At 40.7% G+C, this 17,891-nt stretch overlaps 1 protein-coding gene across 1 annotated transcript; it reads right to left on the bottom strand.

Annotated features, from left to right (window-relative positions):
- Nucleotides 1-455: 455 nt before the first annotated feature.
- Nucleotides 456-15,870, bottom strand: LOC118782028 (C-type lectin domain family 18 member A-like). The gene is made up of 12 exons (XM_036535243.1): nucleotides 15,703-15,870; nucleotides 14,887-14,978; nucleotides 8,370-8,600; nucleotides 8,018-8,115; nucleotides 7,533-7,654; nucleotides 6,384-6,491; nucleotides 5,931-6,023; nucleotides 5,467-5,573; nucleotides 4,900-5,029; nucleotides 4,582-4,678; nucleotides 4,253-4,344; nucleotides 456-1,441 (listed from the first exon to the last, which is right to left on the bottom strand). Exons 1-12 carry the CDS (start codon nucleotides 15,854-15,856, stop codon nucleotides 1,404-1,406), a joined length of 1,362 nt encoding a protein of 453 aa, XP_036391136.1. The 5' UTR covers nucleotides 15,857-15,870; the 3' UTR covers nucleotides 456-1,403.
- Nucleotides 15,871-17,891: the final 2,021 nt, after the last annotated feature.

The following is a 17,891-nucleotide window of genomic DNA, read 5'->3' as shown; positions in this document are numbered from 1 at the left end:
TTATGTGCACATATATGCACTTTATCATTACAAGTAAAATGCACAGCATATTAGTTAAACATTGTTATATTTATTGAACTAAATGTTTCATTGATCTATTCAAACAGTGGTCATGACATACAGTCAATGCACTAAAGATAAGGTAACTAAAACCTAATGTTTATGAATTAACAGGGATCCATAAGAACCTCAGTGCTTAAGATATGCTACTATGGTATACATTCACATACCTCTAACGTTCTCACAGATTGCAGTAAAATCTATACTTATAAAATGTAAGTACATTGTCTACATCTAACAGAACCTTCTCTTTATGACATACCATCTACAGTTCAAAGATAGTGATCATTTAGGTATTGAAACAACCTACATGTGACTTCAACAATCAGCTTCAGTTCATTTTACAAATTTAGGTGCATCAATTGAGCTCATTAGCAAGAGGACCAAAAATATGTTCATATTTATCAATATCTGCATCTCCATGTCCTTGGGGAAGGACATGATTGTAACTGGACAGGACATGGTTTTGGATGGGCCAGGACTAATATAATTTGACCCCTGGAGAGCGGCATACAGAGAGAGGGGACAGGCTGAGCTGCCAGGTGGGTGAGGGGTGCCAGGGATATCTCTCATCCCAGACCTCTGAAAGGCTGCAGGCTGGCTCCCCACTCCCCGAGCCCGCTATTCCCCAGTGGGTGTGAGGCAGCTCACTCCAGCAGGTCTGGATTAGTGCTGCCATTTCACAGCAATGTGTTTATCTGCTTTATTAATATGTATGTGCCAAAGACTAAAGGTTCAGTGTTGCCGACTGCTGAGCTGCTGTAGAGGAGTGAAGGGGCTGTAGAGCAACGGGGCATCTGAATCTCTGTGAGGGAGGATGCAGCCGTGCAGGCTGGTAGAAGGCATACTGCAGAGTGGCTTTGTGTCCGTAAAGTCTGGGAAACTCCCTGAAGTGTGTAGCAATACTTAACTAAAGCTGTGCATCTCACTACTTGGCAGCGGAGTGGCATGCTGGGGAGCTGTGAGGGAAGTACTGGTTTTCATTGCCGTGCCAGGGAACTTCTAGAGAGGGAAAGGAGGGCTGTGTCTTTGGCTAAACCACGGAGGAGACAACAGCACTAACTCAGACGTGACTGGGAATAGATGGCAGGGTGTGATGGTCTATCAGTGACTGGGGGTTTGAAGACATCATTGGGAACAGGACATATGAACAGGGCTGTCACACTGAGTGCAGGCCATGTTACTGGCCAGGAGATGGTCCCCTGGGATTCAGCATTCTGCACACCCCCAATAAAAGACCAGTCACTACATTGACTCAAACTAAGAACTATAGAGAGCAGCCAACACATTTCTCCACTCTGCTCCCCTGGAACTGTGTTCTTCAAATGCAGATAGCTGCTCCTTCATCGACCATCGTCCCAGAGGGCTATGTGCTCTGGAGCTGTGGACACACACGCACACACACACACACACAAACAACAGAAATGAATGCCACATATGAGTGATAAAACAATCTGAAATGGTTTAGGACAAATCCTGCATAATCCAAAGAGCTACAAAAATCTTGATTCAGGATTGCAGACATTAATTTTCCATGTGAGACTATATAAAAGCCTTTCATCATAGTGACTAATTCCAAGCTAGAACTTTCTCCTAGTGCACAATTACAATTCAGGACTGTCATTTTATTTTCTGTTTAGCTTTTTTTAACAGCATATTTTTAGTCAACATGTAGACATATAATTCTATAGTTCTGCAGTTAAATGGGAATAATGTACAGAATGCCCTGGTGTCCCCCCCCCATACCCCCGTGCCCCCACCCAACTCCACTGCCAACACTTCAGGCTCTGTGTTTCTCACTTATCGTTCTCATTCCTGCCAATTAACAAACTGCACGTGGATGCAGCTTCCCAATTAAACTGGCAGGAAAAAGGCTATTAATCGCAGCCAAATTAATTTATTTTGCAATTTGTTGCTCCGCTGAGTTTTATTTTTTTAAACAGGCCTCGTGTGGATGGGAGGTGTGTTGAAAATATACAGTCACCTACTGATCCAGGTGCACCCATCTTTTTTCTAGCTTTATCTCTAAGCTAAAACAAGCACCTTCCTGTCATTTTACTTTAAAAGATGAACAGCTCTAAACAATAAACTGTTAAAACATCATGCGGCAATGCTGCATACAATAAGGTACACTTTATGATCAATACGCATCACTCCTGCAGAGATAAAATACAAAAAAACAACTCTCTTTGTTTCCTAATCTCTCTATGCAATGGATTTGTGTGTCCTAGGGGAGCATTTAAATATGGTCTGTCACCCTATGGTAGTGACACATATTGATCACAAAAAGCACTTTACACCACGCCCCATTGATTAGAATTGAGTGCTTCAGAAGTGTGCATCATTAAAATGCAATGACAGTGTGTCAAAAGTTTTTGTGATAAAAAATGGCTGTAATAAAATTAGAGTGCACCCTGATCAGTGTATACCAACATTTTATTTCAAGGTCTGTCTTTGTCTTTATCTGCGTAGCTGAGGACCATTGAAGGATACACTAAAACATAGACATGTCCTAACTGGTTATTTCTGAACCATGTATTAGACATGTACAGATTCATTGATCAGAAAATACATAGAAAACACCATTATTTTTTCATTCAAGAAATCTTTATGCCAGTCCTCACTTACCAAGTTCCGGAGACACAAAGAAGATAATTTAATTCTTTGTGTGGTAAAAGTAGACGCATTCCACCATCAAAGTGCACTACTGTTAGGCAAACTGCTAAATCAAATGTTGGTTTCACTGAATTTTTCTTACTTTTTTGTACATTTTCATTGGACATATTCTCAATCTTAAAAGTTCAGATGTTCAGCCTTAAAGGTTCATATCCTTCTTTCTACCTCCTTAAATAAGTATCATTTTCATAAACAGTAATGTTGAACCACTTCACATATATTTTTTTCATCATGAAAAAACAGAAATCATGAATGTTATCTTATCTTTGCACAGTACAACTATTTCAAATTGATCTGTTTACCACTATGTATTGCATGCCTAATACTGGGATGCCATATAGCGTGCATCCAAAACACAGCACTTCTCCTGAGTGGCACTCCAGACCTATACAGCCATAGAGTAGTGAAGAGAGCTATGTAATAGCGGATTATTTATGCAGATCCAATAGTCCATGTTGTTGCTTCATTGCACCAGACAGCCTTCCATGACTTTGAGTAAGGGAAGCTTAGATAAGCATTTTTATATATTTTTTTTTACATTTGTCATCTGTTCTATAATTTTAAGACTTTCAAGATAATTCAGACTGAATTATCTGAATCTCTCACCCTCTGGTCTCATTACAATGTCCTAACTCTCCTTGTAGTTTTGTTTTATTTAGTTTATTTATTCAGATGAATGCTATACTGCTAGCTAGCATGTTCAAATGCCTGTAATTTTGGTGCGACAATGCTGTACCAAAAATGCATGTGCAACAGAATGCTATCAATTTAAATGCGTGATGGGAAAGAGTCAGGTTGGAATGAAATGGTCAGTGAAGCCAACACTTGTTTTTAACAATGTTATAAAAGATCTCGACTCTGCAAACACATTAAGTCCAATTTACTTGCAAAGCATGCAGCTATGCAATAAAAATAGGTGAGGGTCTGCAGGATTCATTATGCATTGCATAATGCATGACTCCAAACCTTTTGTTGAGCCAATGTTATTGCAAAATGAATTCTACTGTGTGACTTGCACTGACCTTTAAACAGTGGTTTGTTAAAACCACAGTGCATTTTGTAATCAGATACATACTTTTCCTAACCATGGGCTATTGTGTCATCAATAGTCCCCTGCTGTATACTCCCAGCCTGTTACTGCCACAGCTCTCATTGGTTAGTCTGCAACTGTTGCTTCGAACTAAAGCCTACGATATGGAGGTCTGTGCAAGAAAATTCCAGCTTTTTTCAAAAGTGTGGCTTTTTTCCCAACAGCCACACGTTGCATTGTTTGGGAGGGGATGGTAACAGTGTAAAGTGGCTCTTATTTTTTTCCTATATGTAATGTAATTACATCAATATATGTTAAACTGCTGAGAAAATAGCCTAGCATGTTCTCTGGTTACTGTAATATTGGGAAAAGGCTTTATTGTCCAACACTTCCCTGCTCTCAGAATGATCTCTCAACGAGGCCCGCCATCTTTCACTGCCCAGCTCTCAGATAGGATATGGAGAGGGGAGAGAGAATTGGACTCACCAAACTGGCAAATGTATCTGTTGCGTGTTTTACAGCGCTGGTCATTCCAGTTGAAGGCACTGACTGCCTGCAGCTCCACACAGTTCCCAAAGCTACAGCCAGAGAGAACAGGGAGACCCCTAGTGGTCAGATCTGGGAGCTAGAAAATATTATTTGCTGAACAGTATGGCATTTTCCTGAATTTGGTGTTTTCATCCTACAACTACATGCAAGCAATGCATGCATCTTTTAAAATTCTGACAGTGGAGACAACCAAATACAACATTCAAAATTTAGAGAATCACAACTACAGAGTGAAGCTGTGGGTCCAATGATCCCTCATTACTTACCCCTGGTTATCCGGCTGTCCAAAGGCAAAGCTGGTGAAAGCGGGGGTCTCTCCAGAGTCCCAACGAAACGAGTCTTTTGATGTTTTATAGGTCAGACCTGGGTAGGAGAATCTCACAGTAACACACTTCAACAATGCTTGTCACTAGAGGCTCATAGCTGGGGGCATTCTACTCATGTCAGTCACTGTAAGCTATAGCCACTGAGTACCTCACACACTCCTTTTCAACACTCCACATATTGATCACTGCCTGAAGCCAAAAACTACTACATTCTCAAGATTAACACTCGAACAGGCAGGGAGAGAAGGCGGCCTTCACCTATCCAGAAATTGCGTGTTTCAAAGTCTGGGTCTGTGACCTCATTGGTGGTCTCCAGCCGGCTGAGGTAGAAAGCCAGGATATCCTGGACCTTCTGGTTGTGTATCTGAGCCAGGATCCCTCCTTTCTCCTGAGGATTGACAAAGTATTCATGTATACTCATTCTCACACACACACACGTGTGCTGACACTACAAACACACCCATACATGAAATACGTCTGCAAGAACACCATACACATGAATGCACTACACACGCTAATATGATTAAGCACGCACAACTGAAATTTTAATTACTCTTATATTCATTGACAAGAATAGAATATCAGACTACAGCTTGAACTTCTTACCAGGGACACTTTCCTGACGACCACTGTAATCTTCTAGAGCACCAAAAGAGGGCAATACATGAAATGTGCATTTAGTTTCATTTTTACCAGATTTATAAGGATAAGGATCTCAAAACTGTCAGCGAAATGTAACAGTGCTTTTATGAAGTTTTCTCCTTTCTGCTTTGTCTCTCCATGATTACACAGACAGAAATGCTCTCCCAGCATGTGAAGGCTCACCTGACAGCGTGCCTTGGCTCCATAGTAGGTGTCAGCTTCTGGAGACACCATGAAGCACTCCCCGTCGATCCGCACATCGCAGCTGTGGAAGGGGAACTGCAACTTCTCTGTGTAGGACAAGAGGAAGAAAGCTGCTTGGCATTTAATTCAGTGAGAAAACAGATGATATATCTGAGGCTCGAATCTGTCCTAATCTGACAGTACATTGAAAAGACATCAGCACAGTCATTCTTCTTGCGGACTGAAATGACCAGCCATTCAAGAGAGAAAGTAGCAACTGCCTCCCAGTAGACGGAGGTGGCTCCTGACTTGGATTCTGCCTGCTGTCACCTGGCCCACCTATTGTGCAGGAGCCTTCCCGTAAGTCCCCTCCCCATCCACCACACCACTGGTGCCCCCTCGTACAGGAGCGGGCAGCATATCCCATGAGCTCACCACAGCTCAGCCTCACTGCATGCTTTCACCTGCGCACTCAGCTCCTCCGTAGCCCACGTCACACAGGCAGGAACATTCCTCCTCCTTGTACCGCCCATGCACGCATTGGACACTGCAGCGCACTGGAACACAGACACGCTGTCAGTCTGCCTTCATACTCTGAAATGCAGGTGTACTTTTACACCGTTTTAATAAAACTGAGTCCAGTAATATTGTTAGTAAGGATTGGCAGAGACACACTATTCTTTGCTGCAGCACAGAAACACTGCCAGTGCGCCAGTGCAGTGCACACACTCTGAATGTGCAGGGCAACACGGACACGTTGCCAGTACACCATCTGGACAATGCAGTACAAACACATTGTTGGTGGACTGCTTTACACTGCATCAGAGAAATAACGCAAGAATTAATCAGTCATGGTACATGACTTGATACATGAGGGCTGCCTGTGGCGTGAAACGGGCAGATTGCAAAACTGGTACCCTGGCAGAAGCGCCCAGTGAACCCAGGAGTACAGCGGCACTGACAGGAGGAGACATTCAGGTGTCCATTCTGTCCGCAGCTCATCCGACAAGGGTTCCGAGGGGTCTCTAAAACACACACAAACACACAAATAGGGACAGAGCGCAGGACAACCCCCCTCAACATTCCCACTCCCACACTGAAATTTAATATTTTATTATACGCCTTACTGAAGCATCTGTGTTGCTCTTTGCACAGAGACTCAAACTTCTGCTTTGCTAATGAACTATTCCACGCATTATTGAAACAGGAGGAAATATAATCAACCATAATTACCTCAGGATAGCAGAAAGGAGAGAGAGAGAGAGGCTTTGTGTCACAGTTACTGCTCCAAAGAGTGCAACATACACTGATCTCAATCTGCCAATCAAAGTTTATTTTGTAATACACCTTTTCACGATGCAATAATTGCAGAGGAAAAAAAAAGCAGTGGCTGTGACAGCACATGACACATAGACACAAGGCAGAGAAAGATAAGAGGTAACTTGTTATCAGCACTGAAAAAAAGTAATGGTATAATTATGCAAAACTGACTTTAAAATGAACGAATCAGAATGACACCAACAAGAAGAGACAGACAGAACTCGAAAATGGTAGTAGACACCATCTGGGAGTGAGGTTTGGTGTAGAATACAATATCACTCCCCACACAGATTTTGATAGGCTATATTCAACATAAGAGCTAGTAAGATACTCAATAACTGAATGCCATATATATGCAAACATCATGAATTGTGATTCACAGAACATATCTGTAATAATGATACCTTGATATCATACCCCATACCTCATACTGCATACTCCAAGTGGTTTTAAAAAAACATGTGGGTAAGGGGGTTAGGATATTAAGCAAGGTAATATTAACTGTGTTGAGCTGTGCTTAGCTGTTTTACAGTACACTGCATCTCTTCGCTTCTTCTATTTCAATTAACTTAAGGAAGGAAATATCAAACTTTCCTTTGTTACTTATTTTTGCTTTGAGCCTAACAAATGAAGCAGACTAGACAATTCTTAACAAAAGAGAGGAAGATTCCACTAAGTACAACAACATCTCTGAATATCATTAAATCCCATGAGGTGGTAAGGTTGGAACTGGAGAAGAGTCTCACCACACAGGCCTCCCACATGGTCCCAGAGCCGGAAGCAGCCAGACATGTCCGAGGTACAAAGAGAGCAGTAGGCCCCGGCCTTGTAGGGCACCACCATCCGGCCATTCACCTCCCAGTTCCCCCTGATAATAGCAAACCTCTTCATTAATTAATCACCTTCACCTTCACGAATATCAGATAGCTACTTAGGAAGTTTATTTACATCTGTCAGACTTTAGACATGTGCCAGTAATTATTTATTATTTATATTACAAGTATTAATTCATAAAACACAATTAAACCAAACAATGCATATTAGATTATGAAGGGACAGTAATTAACACACTAATACAATAATTAATCTTGCCCCAAAACCCGCAAACTAAATTATCATATCTTTTTACCTGTTTAACTCACCCCTAGAGTAATACTAATCTTGTGGTGAACACCCACACCCCATTAAAGAAAGACATCTTAGTTATGGTAAGAAAGACATAGTGACTCACCCAGGGGAGTATGCACAGGCATAAAACTCCCACTGAACAGTTCCTGTTTGACATACTTGCTGTGCACAACCCACACGGCTGGATGTCGCCCATACTAGCTACAATTCAGAGATAGTTAGAGATGAGGGAGATAATCTGAATTATAAGAGGCTGAAGTACAGAAATTTTGTTTAAACAGTATAACACAATGAAGTTTATTTTACTGTACATTCAATTTCACTTATTATAGTATATTTGAAAAGACTTGCAATATCTGACATCTATCCCAAGCCAGCAAATGACTATATGTGTGTAGCAGGTCCTAAAACATATCAGAAGGGTAAATGTTGATGCCTTTCCCAGGTTTGACCACCTGTGTATAGTGCTGGCAGGTGCTGTTCTCTTCACATTGGCCACTCAGGTAGCTGTAGCGCCGCCCTTCCTGGAACCAGGTATCAATGACCTCTGCAAATGATGTGGCCCCCAGGCTTGAGTGATGGGTGTTCCAGCCAACGTGGTCAGAGTGTGGCTCCTGTAAGGTGGGGTCTGTGGAACAGGATGCCACTCTCTCCTGGGCAAGCAGTGCCAGCTTTTCACTCCACTCCTGAGGCAGAACAGCAGCCGCTTTCAGTGCAATGAATTAAAGTATGGCTGGATGACCTTGACAGCAATAGTAAATGAATAACAATAAAAAATACAGTATGACGCCTGAACTCCAGGAGTCTGTTTCCTCCCTTTGTACCCTAGGGCAGGCTTCACGGTGCCACCCCTGCATACTGGAAACTCACTCAACAATATCAGATGTTTTGACCTTATGCTTATCATCTTCACCTCACCTTTTTCTACCACTTATTTTGGGAACAAATGTAGTAGAGTTTCCATTCCTGCTTTTTACTTTAATTACCAAGTTGGACAAAGATAAAAATGACCATGTATTTTCATGGGTATCTAGTGGTTGAGCTGAATTACAGACATAGATACTCTGAACTCCAGATAGAAAAAGGTGAATTAAAATGGAGCATCCTAAACTGACATTTGTGAGGTCATTCACCTGCATACTTATATAAAATATCCCACCCATGTGTGTATAGCTGAATATACCAACTGTGACTGGAACCTGATGTATTGAACACACTACATCCCCAAAAAAAACCCAATCTAATAGAGGCCAACTGACAGAAATCAACAATGCCAATATTGAATAAAATTATTGTTATTATGTACTGATTTTGCATATTCACTGTGAATCTAAAGGCAAGTTTCTGCATATCCAGTAAAGGTGATGTCACCAGTCTCACTGCTGACCTGTCCAGGATGTTTCACATGGTCAGATTTCACATCATATCTTTTTTTTAATTAACTGTAAATTTGGTGAAAAAAGCGACACATTTTTAATGTAGATCCAACTATAATGGTCTGAATTTTAAAAAAATAAACCTTTCTACTCTGTGTAACATTGATTGGCACACGAGGTACTGAGCCTTTTAGTTGCAATTGTTTGCATGTGGCAAAAGGCACTAAAGAGGAAACTCAGCATGACAACTAAGAATTTTACTTGAGCCCGCTCCCTGAATAAAGCAGATGTATTACCAAGCACCTTGACTTCTCCTTCACTCTCTTCTAGAAGGCTGTACCCACTACAACCACATTTACATGGAGAGTTAAAATAAGTGCAGAGCCTAAAGTCTGAATCCAAACTGCTGCTAAATCATGCTTCCATTTAGAGGGTACAGCACCCTGTCCTGCACCCAGGGGACCATGTGACTCCTGTTGGAACTTCATGGAACTCTCTGGAGAGGGCACCCCACACCCCCTGACTTTCACTTCTCTGCCTTTCAGCGTCTCATTAACTTATTTTGGTTCAGCCCGCCCAAATTAGCGACAGGGGGGAAAGAGAAAGCTGCAAGGTGATAGCTGCTGGGCTCAGCTGTCAGACGGCCTAAGGGCTGGGAATCCGCATCTCATGCCAAGAGGGGAGCTCCCGGGGTGGAGGGACAGAGAGAGAGAGAGGAGAGAGGCTCAGCTGGGAAGACTAGGTCAGCACGCAGAGGAACACACTTTAATTATCTCCAGGGTGATGAGAAGTGCGAGTCTCCAAAGTGACAGGATCAGATTAGCCAGCCCATTAACATTCTCTCCTTTAGTGTCACATCTTAGGCAGAGAAACGTATTGAAAGCGCTGTAAATCAAGCGGATAAATGATACATTAGCGGGGCTCTTTGTGACAGCGCAGCACAAAGGAATCAGTTTGACAACACGTCCACTTTGTTTTTTGTCTTTTGACAAATGTAACGTCCTCTTTTTAAATGAAATGTTCAGTGTAATTTATGTGCTGCACACAAGGCTTATTGAACTGTAAATTTAGAAAATTGGAAAGATTCTAGGAGAAAATTAATTTTTTCTCATGTGTGGACACACTCTGAACGCAGAGAAACAGCCCTGTTGGACATGGCTTGTCAGGTCTGACGGGGACGTGGGAGGAGCAGCAGTCAAAAACTGAGATGTGATAATAAGGAGTTGCTGGCAGGGACCAATCAAGCAGCTGAGAGAAATTTCTTTTCTAGCACTATCTCAAGGTTAGATTGTGGGCCCCATCTGTTTTCAGAACAACTGTGGTGAGCAGGCCTATCATAGAGCAGTGCCTTCAAACTGGGTCAGCCAAATGATGACTCACGCCAGTACCAACCCAAGCAAAACAGATGCTTGCAACATCTGCAAGTGTCTGTATCTTCCTTAAACCAACACACTGATTTCACACGAACGGACAAAGATCAGACCTCTGAATAAGGACGGCCATAGCCGAGCTATCTCAAGAAAAGGTCTTTATACCACAGTACAAAGACCCAAAACAAGAAGGGAGGGTTTGTTTGAGACAGAATGGCTGTGGATGTCTCCTTGAGCCGTATGCATTTGAAAAGGACCCCCTCCGCGTCTCGTGACTGTCGAGTGGCAGCAGAGTGTCCTGGCTAAATGTAAGATGGCCACACTGCCATTGCGTGTTGCTGGGGCAACAGTTGTCACCACTCCTGCATTCAGCGTGAAACCAAGGGGATGTTTCCGCAGATACGGTTTCATGGTAGGGCCCCCCAGACTGTTTCCCATTTCACCAGCTTGAAATGTATACATGGCTGGGAAAGTGAGGGACACTGGCAGAAATCAATGGGAAGTCATGCAGACCATCTGACTCTCCTCACTATAGAAAAATCTGAAATCTGGGCATGCCATCAATAACCACCTCCCTTCCCCCTCTGCCCCCTTGTCTTTCCTCACTTTCTCACTGTAGCCACTCTGACATTCCTCCAGCAATCCATTTACAGGCCTTCAACACCTCTAAGGCTTCCCCTGTGCCACGAAGCAATGTCCTTCCCTGAAGCAGCTATGGCCTGCCAGAGGGCATTCTGTATGGCCCACCACTTGTGCTTTTGCTTGATTCATTCCTTCTTGTGAAGTGAACATCCCGAAAAAAAGATGGAATCAGATCTGCCATGATGTCAGTGTAATTTCTTTCTGAAGACCCTTTGGACAGATCAACATCGAGTAGAAAATGTCTGTTTACAGCACTGTGATCATATTCAGCATTGTTGTTTTTGTTGCAGAGTGGCTGGCTATATGACATGTTCCTCTGCTCATATCAAACCAGCAGAGACAATATTCTGAAAGTCATTCCCTCCTGAGTGAAATTCAAAGAGCAGAGAGTGCTGGGTCTGAGCCAAGGCCAGCCAGTGGTTGGTCTTTAAAAAAAATACTGCTGCCACTGGTACTTTGCTTGAATTACATGCCTTTCTAAGAGGTCCCTTTTGTTAACCATACTGTAAGTTAAAATATCACTTTCATTTGCTTATGGTTACATTTTGTATGTGCATGCTTCACTCTGGGTTCAGTGAACACATCGTATGTTTTTGCAGTCCCTTCCCTGTCTTTTATTATTGTTAAAAGTGTGAGAGAATGGGTGCATGCTATGCAGTATAGATTTAACTCAGTTTTTATTTCACTCAGCACATTGACATTCTTTTCATGCGTAGTGCTCTAAAACTGACCCACTCAAAAGAGCATCATTTCTACTGGCATGAACAGCATGAGTAGTATGAATCTGACAGTTTGAGACAACTACATTTTTGAGGTATTAAAAACTACTTACAGTGCTTATGACATTCAATGTCACTTTTCACAGAGTTCTAGTCCTATGTGTCTGTGCATTTAGCATTGGTGACAGAATTTCCATAACTATTCTGTGACTACAATACCCCTCTCTTTGCATGAATGCTTGTCTTGGTGACATTGATGACATCAGCAAATATAATAACCAGAGAAATAGTTTAATGTAAGTCATTAATTGGACATGTAACATCATGTCCTCTTTTGGAGCTCTGGGTTCTACAGTATTTAAGTTTTGTAAGATAGTTAACCCCAAAACAACAGTGAAAAAATGTCATTTTTGATTTTTCAATGACATTAAAGAATATTCAAAAATAATTATACTTCTTATAATTAAGAGTTACATTGCACATCAGAAAAAAACAAGTTTCTCATGTTTAGATGTGCATATAGCTTTATGGGATGCCAGACTGTATCATTAACATAGTCATAATATGAAATTTTGGCAAATTAGATAATTTTATATATATAATGAATATGAAAAGTATGAGGTAATAAATGAGAGAAGAGACTTAACAAAATCTTTAGTAGGTTACCCCTACATGCTCAGGATGTCTTAGAATGCAACAGTAAATGCTACAGTAGAAATATCCCATTATGCAAGCTTTTAGTCAATTATTTTGCCCAGATGATCCAAACCCAAAGGTACAGACAAGCCACAGGTGAACTTTCACACACTGCTACAGATTGTGCACGCATGTGTATGTGCACGTGCACACACACACACACACACACGAATAACACGAAAAAGAACTTTTTTCTATCTCATAGGAGACTCAATAGATCAGGAGAATGGCCCTGCTTTCACTTTACATTTGAAGTTTGATTGAGTGCCACAGATTCAAAGGATGTAACCCCACCCCCACCCCCAGCCCCCTCCCTGCCTTTTGAAGAACTATGGGACATATTGTGGAAAAAGGCATCAAGTAATTTTCTTATGAAAATATAGAATTTTATCTCCTTATGAGAGAAAGGGAGGTAGAGAGCACTCTGTGATACTGTAATCTCTTTAGAGCCACAGACAATCAAACTGTGCTTATGGATTTTTGCACAAATATTCAGTGGATAATCACAAAGCAGCTAAAGCCTAGAGCCTTTTAAATCGATCAGCAAGTACCTTAATATCTTACATCAACTTACTGGTTATTCCAGAAGACTTCCACTGTAGAACTACCTGTTATACAGTACTATTAAATGCACAATTATTATTCTTTCCCATTATAGTTCATCAGTGGTACTGACTTGGGAGATTTCTACTGCAAAATGCACAAGCTGCACATATTATTAAACTTGTATTTTGAATATTCATATCAAATGGCCAATGAAGCCATTACACAATTCATACTGGTTTTACAAAAAACGATTTTTTCCCTACACTTCCTTTTTTGTGGCATGTTTCAAGGCTAGAGAAGCATTGCAACTGAAAGACTGTGTTATACATCACAGCAAAACACATAAATCTGTGCTATTCTTGAACTGAAACAAACAGGAAATTGAAAGAGCTCAACACCATCATCCTTACATGCAGCAACTTATTCACTTCACTGTATCCCCACAAAATCTGGTGATTTGCAAACAGTAATTTGTTTTACATGATTTCACTGGCCACCATTCTAACTGACTCTGGGGGAAAAAAGGAACTTACTATGTGTAGCTAACCAACTACATAACAAAATCACAATGCCTCAATTATCCTGGCCATTTGTTTGAACTGTGCCCTGTAGCCCTCCTTTGCAGAGAGTGGTTAAAGCAGGCGTGAGGGCTGCTGTACTCCAGAATGTGTTTATGGCTGGAAGGATTAGCTCCCAGGCTGCAATGATAAAACAGCTGTGTTGTCAGTGCCAACAGAGCCTTTGCACACAAGAACCTACTGTTTCTGTCTGTTTGGGATATCAGTGTTTCGACAGAGGAAACCCTCTCAGACTGGGTGGGCACGCCAAGGATGTGCCACTCTGTTCATTAACCTGCGGCTAGGGGATGGATGTTTGCACCCTCTGTGAGGAACAGCTTGAGAGAGAGTGTAAGACAAAACAGTCTGTGCAGGGAGTGCTATATTTCAGGCCACACTGCTGTCCGGTGACTGCCCTTAAACTCAGTGCTGACATTCTGCAATGACACGGTCTGGGGAGCAGCAGACTGACCACTTTACGGCTCATACACAAGATTTACAGTTCTGTGAAGCTGTATTAGCGACCCATTCCATTCATCTGCTACACTGATCTCTAGTCTATGGGGTGATACAAAGTAGGGCTCGTATTATTTGTTTTCAGCAAACACAACAAGGATTCATCTTAAAAATATATTTTCAAAAGATTTTACAAAACTGAATAAATTACAATTATGTTTCTGTCTGCCAGCAATACATTCCAGCAAACACAAGCAACAAAAAACACTGAAGACTAAACACTATCAGAATCCATTTTTGCTGATGCAGTAAATCACTGATGCAAAGTATGAGCTCCTTGAGCAATTTCCTCAATGTAAGGAAAACACCTGAACACATATCCATACATACATACAAGTCTTACAAAATAATTTCCACTTCCAAAATAATTAGGTTACATTTTTTTAACCCAAAATGATCATACCATAGCTATATTATGTATACACATAATTTAAAATATAAAGATATGTTACATATATATTCCCCATGCCTCCATTTTGTGATACGAGGTTATGTGGGGTGCATGTTTCAGTACTCCAATATTCGACCGAAAGCAAAGCGGCCAACCAACCATTTTCTGCATGTTTGCTGCCATAGGGTTGACTCGACTCCGTAGCCGATTGTGCTGCGTAACAATCTGAAAGTGTTCCTTCGCTCCGAGACCTAAAATAAAAGAAGGCGCGAGGTTACTTACCGCTAGAACAAATCCCCATGGTAACGGAGTGCTGGGCGTAGGAGGGGTATGAAGACACCATTACAAAATATACAATCTAAGCAACTCTACAAGTAACTAACCGAAGTTGTTACAAGTAAGAAAAGAGAAATATATCCGCATTGCTCCTTTAATAGAATATGTTCTGATGCAGTAGAGGAGAAATTATGTTACACGGCAAATCATGCATTCCTTTCAGTGGGTTACCTGTAGAAAGCGTTTGTCCCAGTCGTATTAAAAAAAATTAATGCCTACAAAGAGTAAAGTAAGTTACACTGGTTAAATACACTGATGTACGAACACATGGGGTATTTTGCAATACAATAACTACAAACATTTTGTTGTTATTAAAGAAATGGCAATATATTTATAATCGTTATCGTAGGGAAATGAACTCACATGAACGCAAACCTAATAAGCATGCGTTCTAATGCGTTCTTATTTAGCCAATTCAAGTGGGAATTTGATATTAATATTGATTTACAAAGGTAACCTTAATACTAAGATATTTCAAAAAGTAATGACTTAGCTGCTGCATTTCAAACAAGTGAATTTTATTAGTGAAAGCGGCCAAACTTTTCTACAGTGCAAACCGCAGTTCGTCTCAACTGCCCGTGTTTAGGCAGTCCCGCTGTTTGCATTGAATGGTGCTGAAAACAAGCGTTTCTTCCTTACCCCTGGCAGGTGCGTTTGTTCGTTTCTCGTTGACTATCCAGTTCCCCTGAGAATACGAGGAGGGAAGAGACAGTACAAACGTGAGGAGCAAATACAAACACTCCATGCTAACTCCCACAACCGAACAACACTCTGGTACCACCGCGCCACTCATTCCCGGCAGTTGTGACATACCCCCACGCTCGCACTACTACTCACCCGCACACATTTGGCCCACCCCGCTTCATTATTCAGACGCCCAACGAAACTGAATGACACATGATAAAGCCGGAAGCCCACAAAGACATTGTCATCACGTAGTCAAATAAATTTGAGTCAATCATCACTATCCATCCGGCTCCTTCACGAGCATCAGTTTAGAGAGGGCGACCAAATAATCAATGTTATATGAATGTTTTAATCTAGGAATAACCAGAGGTGTCTACTATAAAATCATTAAAATTATATATCAAATAAAATTATATCTCAATAGTAAAAATGTTCATGGTATCTAATTTCATTAAATGGCCGAATAATAAAGCAATTTTACTCTTCCAGTAAAATTACTTTAAGTAAAATAGTGAAAACTAAACACATGTTATGAACAGATAAGCACACCTCTAGCGTAATTCTTTTACAATCATGGTAGGACAGTTTTCTATTAAAATTAAAACTGAATCCACAGTGAAAATGAACATACAACGAACAGCAACGATCATATATATATATATATATATATATATATATATATATATATATATATATATATATATAAACATTTTTCCATCTGGATGATCACACTTCAGACTTCTGAAGATTCCTCTGCTATGGAAGCAATTGAAACCTTGTTCTATGGGTTTGGGTAAACACAATCATTAGATATCACTGGGGGAATAGGGATATACATTAAGACTTGTATATCTGTGTGGTAGATCTTCAACAAACATCCCTACAAATAAGACTGGGCAGTATTAATATCTTAAAAAGCATGGTGTGATGTCAAATACTAATGCACAGATAATCCTATTGTAGTTTTCTTGCATCACTTGCATCATTAATTTACTCAAAGAATAGGACAACATTTGAGTTCTTAGGAGTATACAATATATTTCTTTTTAATTTCTAGAAAAAACTCTTTTTAAAAAAAAAAAAAAAAAGGTTAAGCTTGGTACAATATTGTATAAGGGGAGAAAAAATGTGTTTCACAGGCACTGAATGAGATGCATAGTAATCCAATGGAAATATTTCTCTTTCATTTAAGACCACAGATTGGCCTGTCTAGCATAAGTCATGGTAGGCTATGTTTAGGGAATATTTTCCATGGAAAGAGATATCATGTGTGAAGAGATTGGCCTTCAAGGACCCTGCCGGTGGTATTATAATCAAAATGACTAGGATTATTTGGCGAAAGGAAGAACTAAGCTGGGTGTTCAATTCCCTTTGGATGATTAGCTACCATGATTGTAGGGGAAAACCTTGACAGATACAAATTATGAAGACCTTTATTCTTCTATTGAGGGAAATAACTGAGCACTGTATTATATTGTTGTTAGACTTACACACTGCATTTAAAATAACCCTATCCTTTGAAAATGAATGATACAAAAGAATGTATACTTTTCATGTTTTGTTAACTGGCAGAAAACAATATTGTAAGATATTCCATCTATCTGTCTGTATAAAAAAATATTATTTTGATGGATTCCAGGAGATAGGAGTTTAGAAATACAATGTGGTCCTTGAATGAAGCCTGAAGTATTCACCTGGTTTTGAATCCAACCTGAAGATGAGCATGTATGACAATATATGCTGTGTGGATCTTCACACAAGATCCATATACTTACTTCCTGGACATTGTTCCAATGTTACTTACATGGTGCTTTGAGTGTAAAAGGACCTATGGTGTTCTGTGCACCTGAAAAGATCGTGACGTAATAAATCAATCTGTTGTTGTGTGCATAAATTCAGGCATTCAAGATGCCTTGCATGGCATCCCCAAAGTTGAAACATAGAGGGTGCGTTTTCAGACTGCTAATGTTGTTTAAATGCTGCCGAGAGAACCTGAGACCCTGCGATGACAGTGTCTTAGACAGACAGACCAGCATTTCTGGGGGACCCACAAAAAGGGCCACTGAGATGCTTTCATCAAGAGTGCAGAACTAGAGCTGAATAGGTTGCAGAGTTAAGCATTTCAGATTTTCAGTGCTCCT

Source organism: Megalops cyprinoides, chromosome 8, assembly GCF_013368585.1.
Source record: "Megalops cyprinoides isolate fMegCyp1 chromosome 8, fMegCyp1.pri, whole genome shotgun sequence".
NCBI classification, from domain to species: domain Eukaryota; kingdom Metazoa; phylum Chordata; class Actinopteri; order Elopiformes; family Megalopidae; genus Megalops; species Megalops cyprinoides.
Note: the sequence above shows the minus strand (reverse complement) of the source record. Positions and strands in the feature narration are given on the sequence as shown.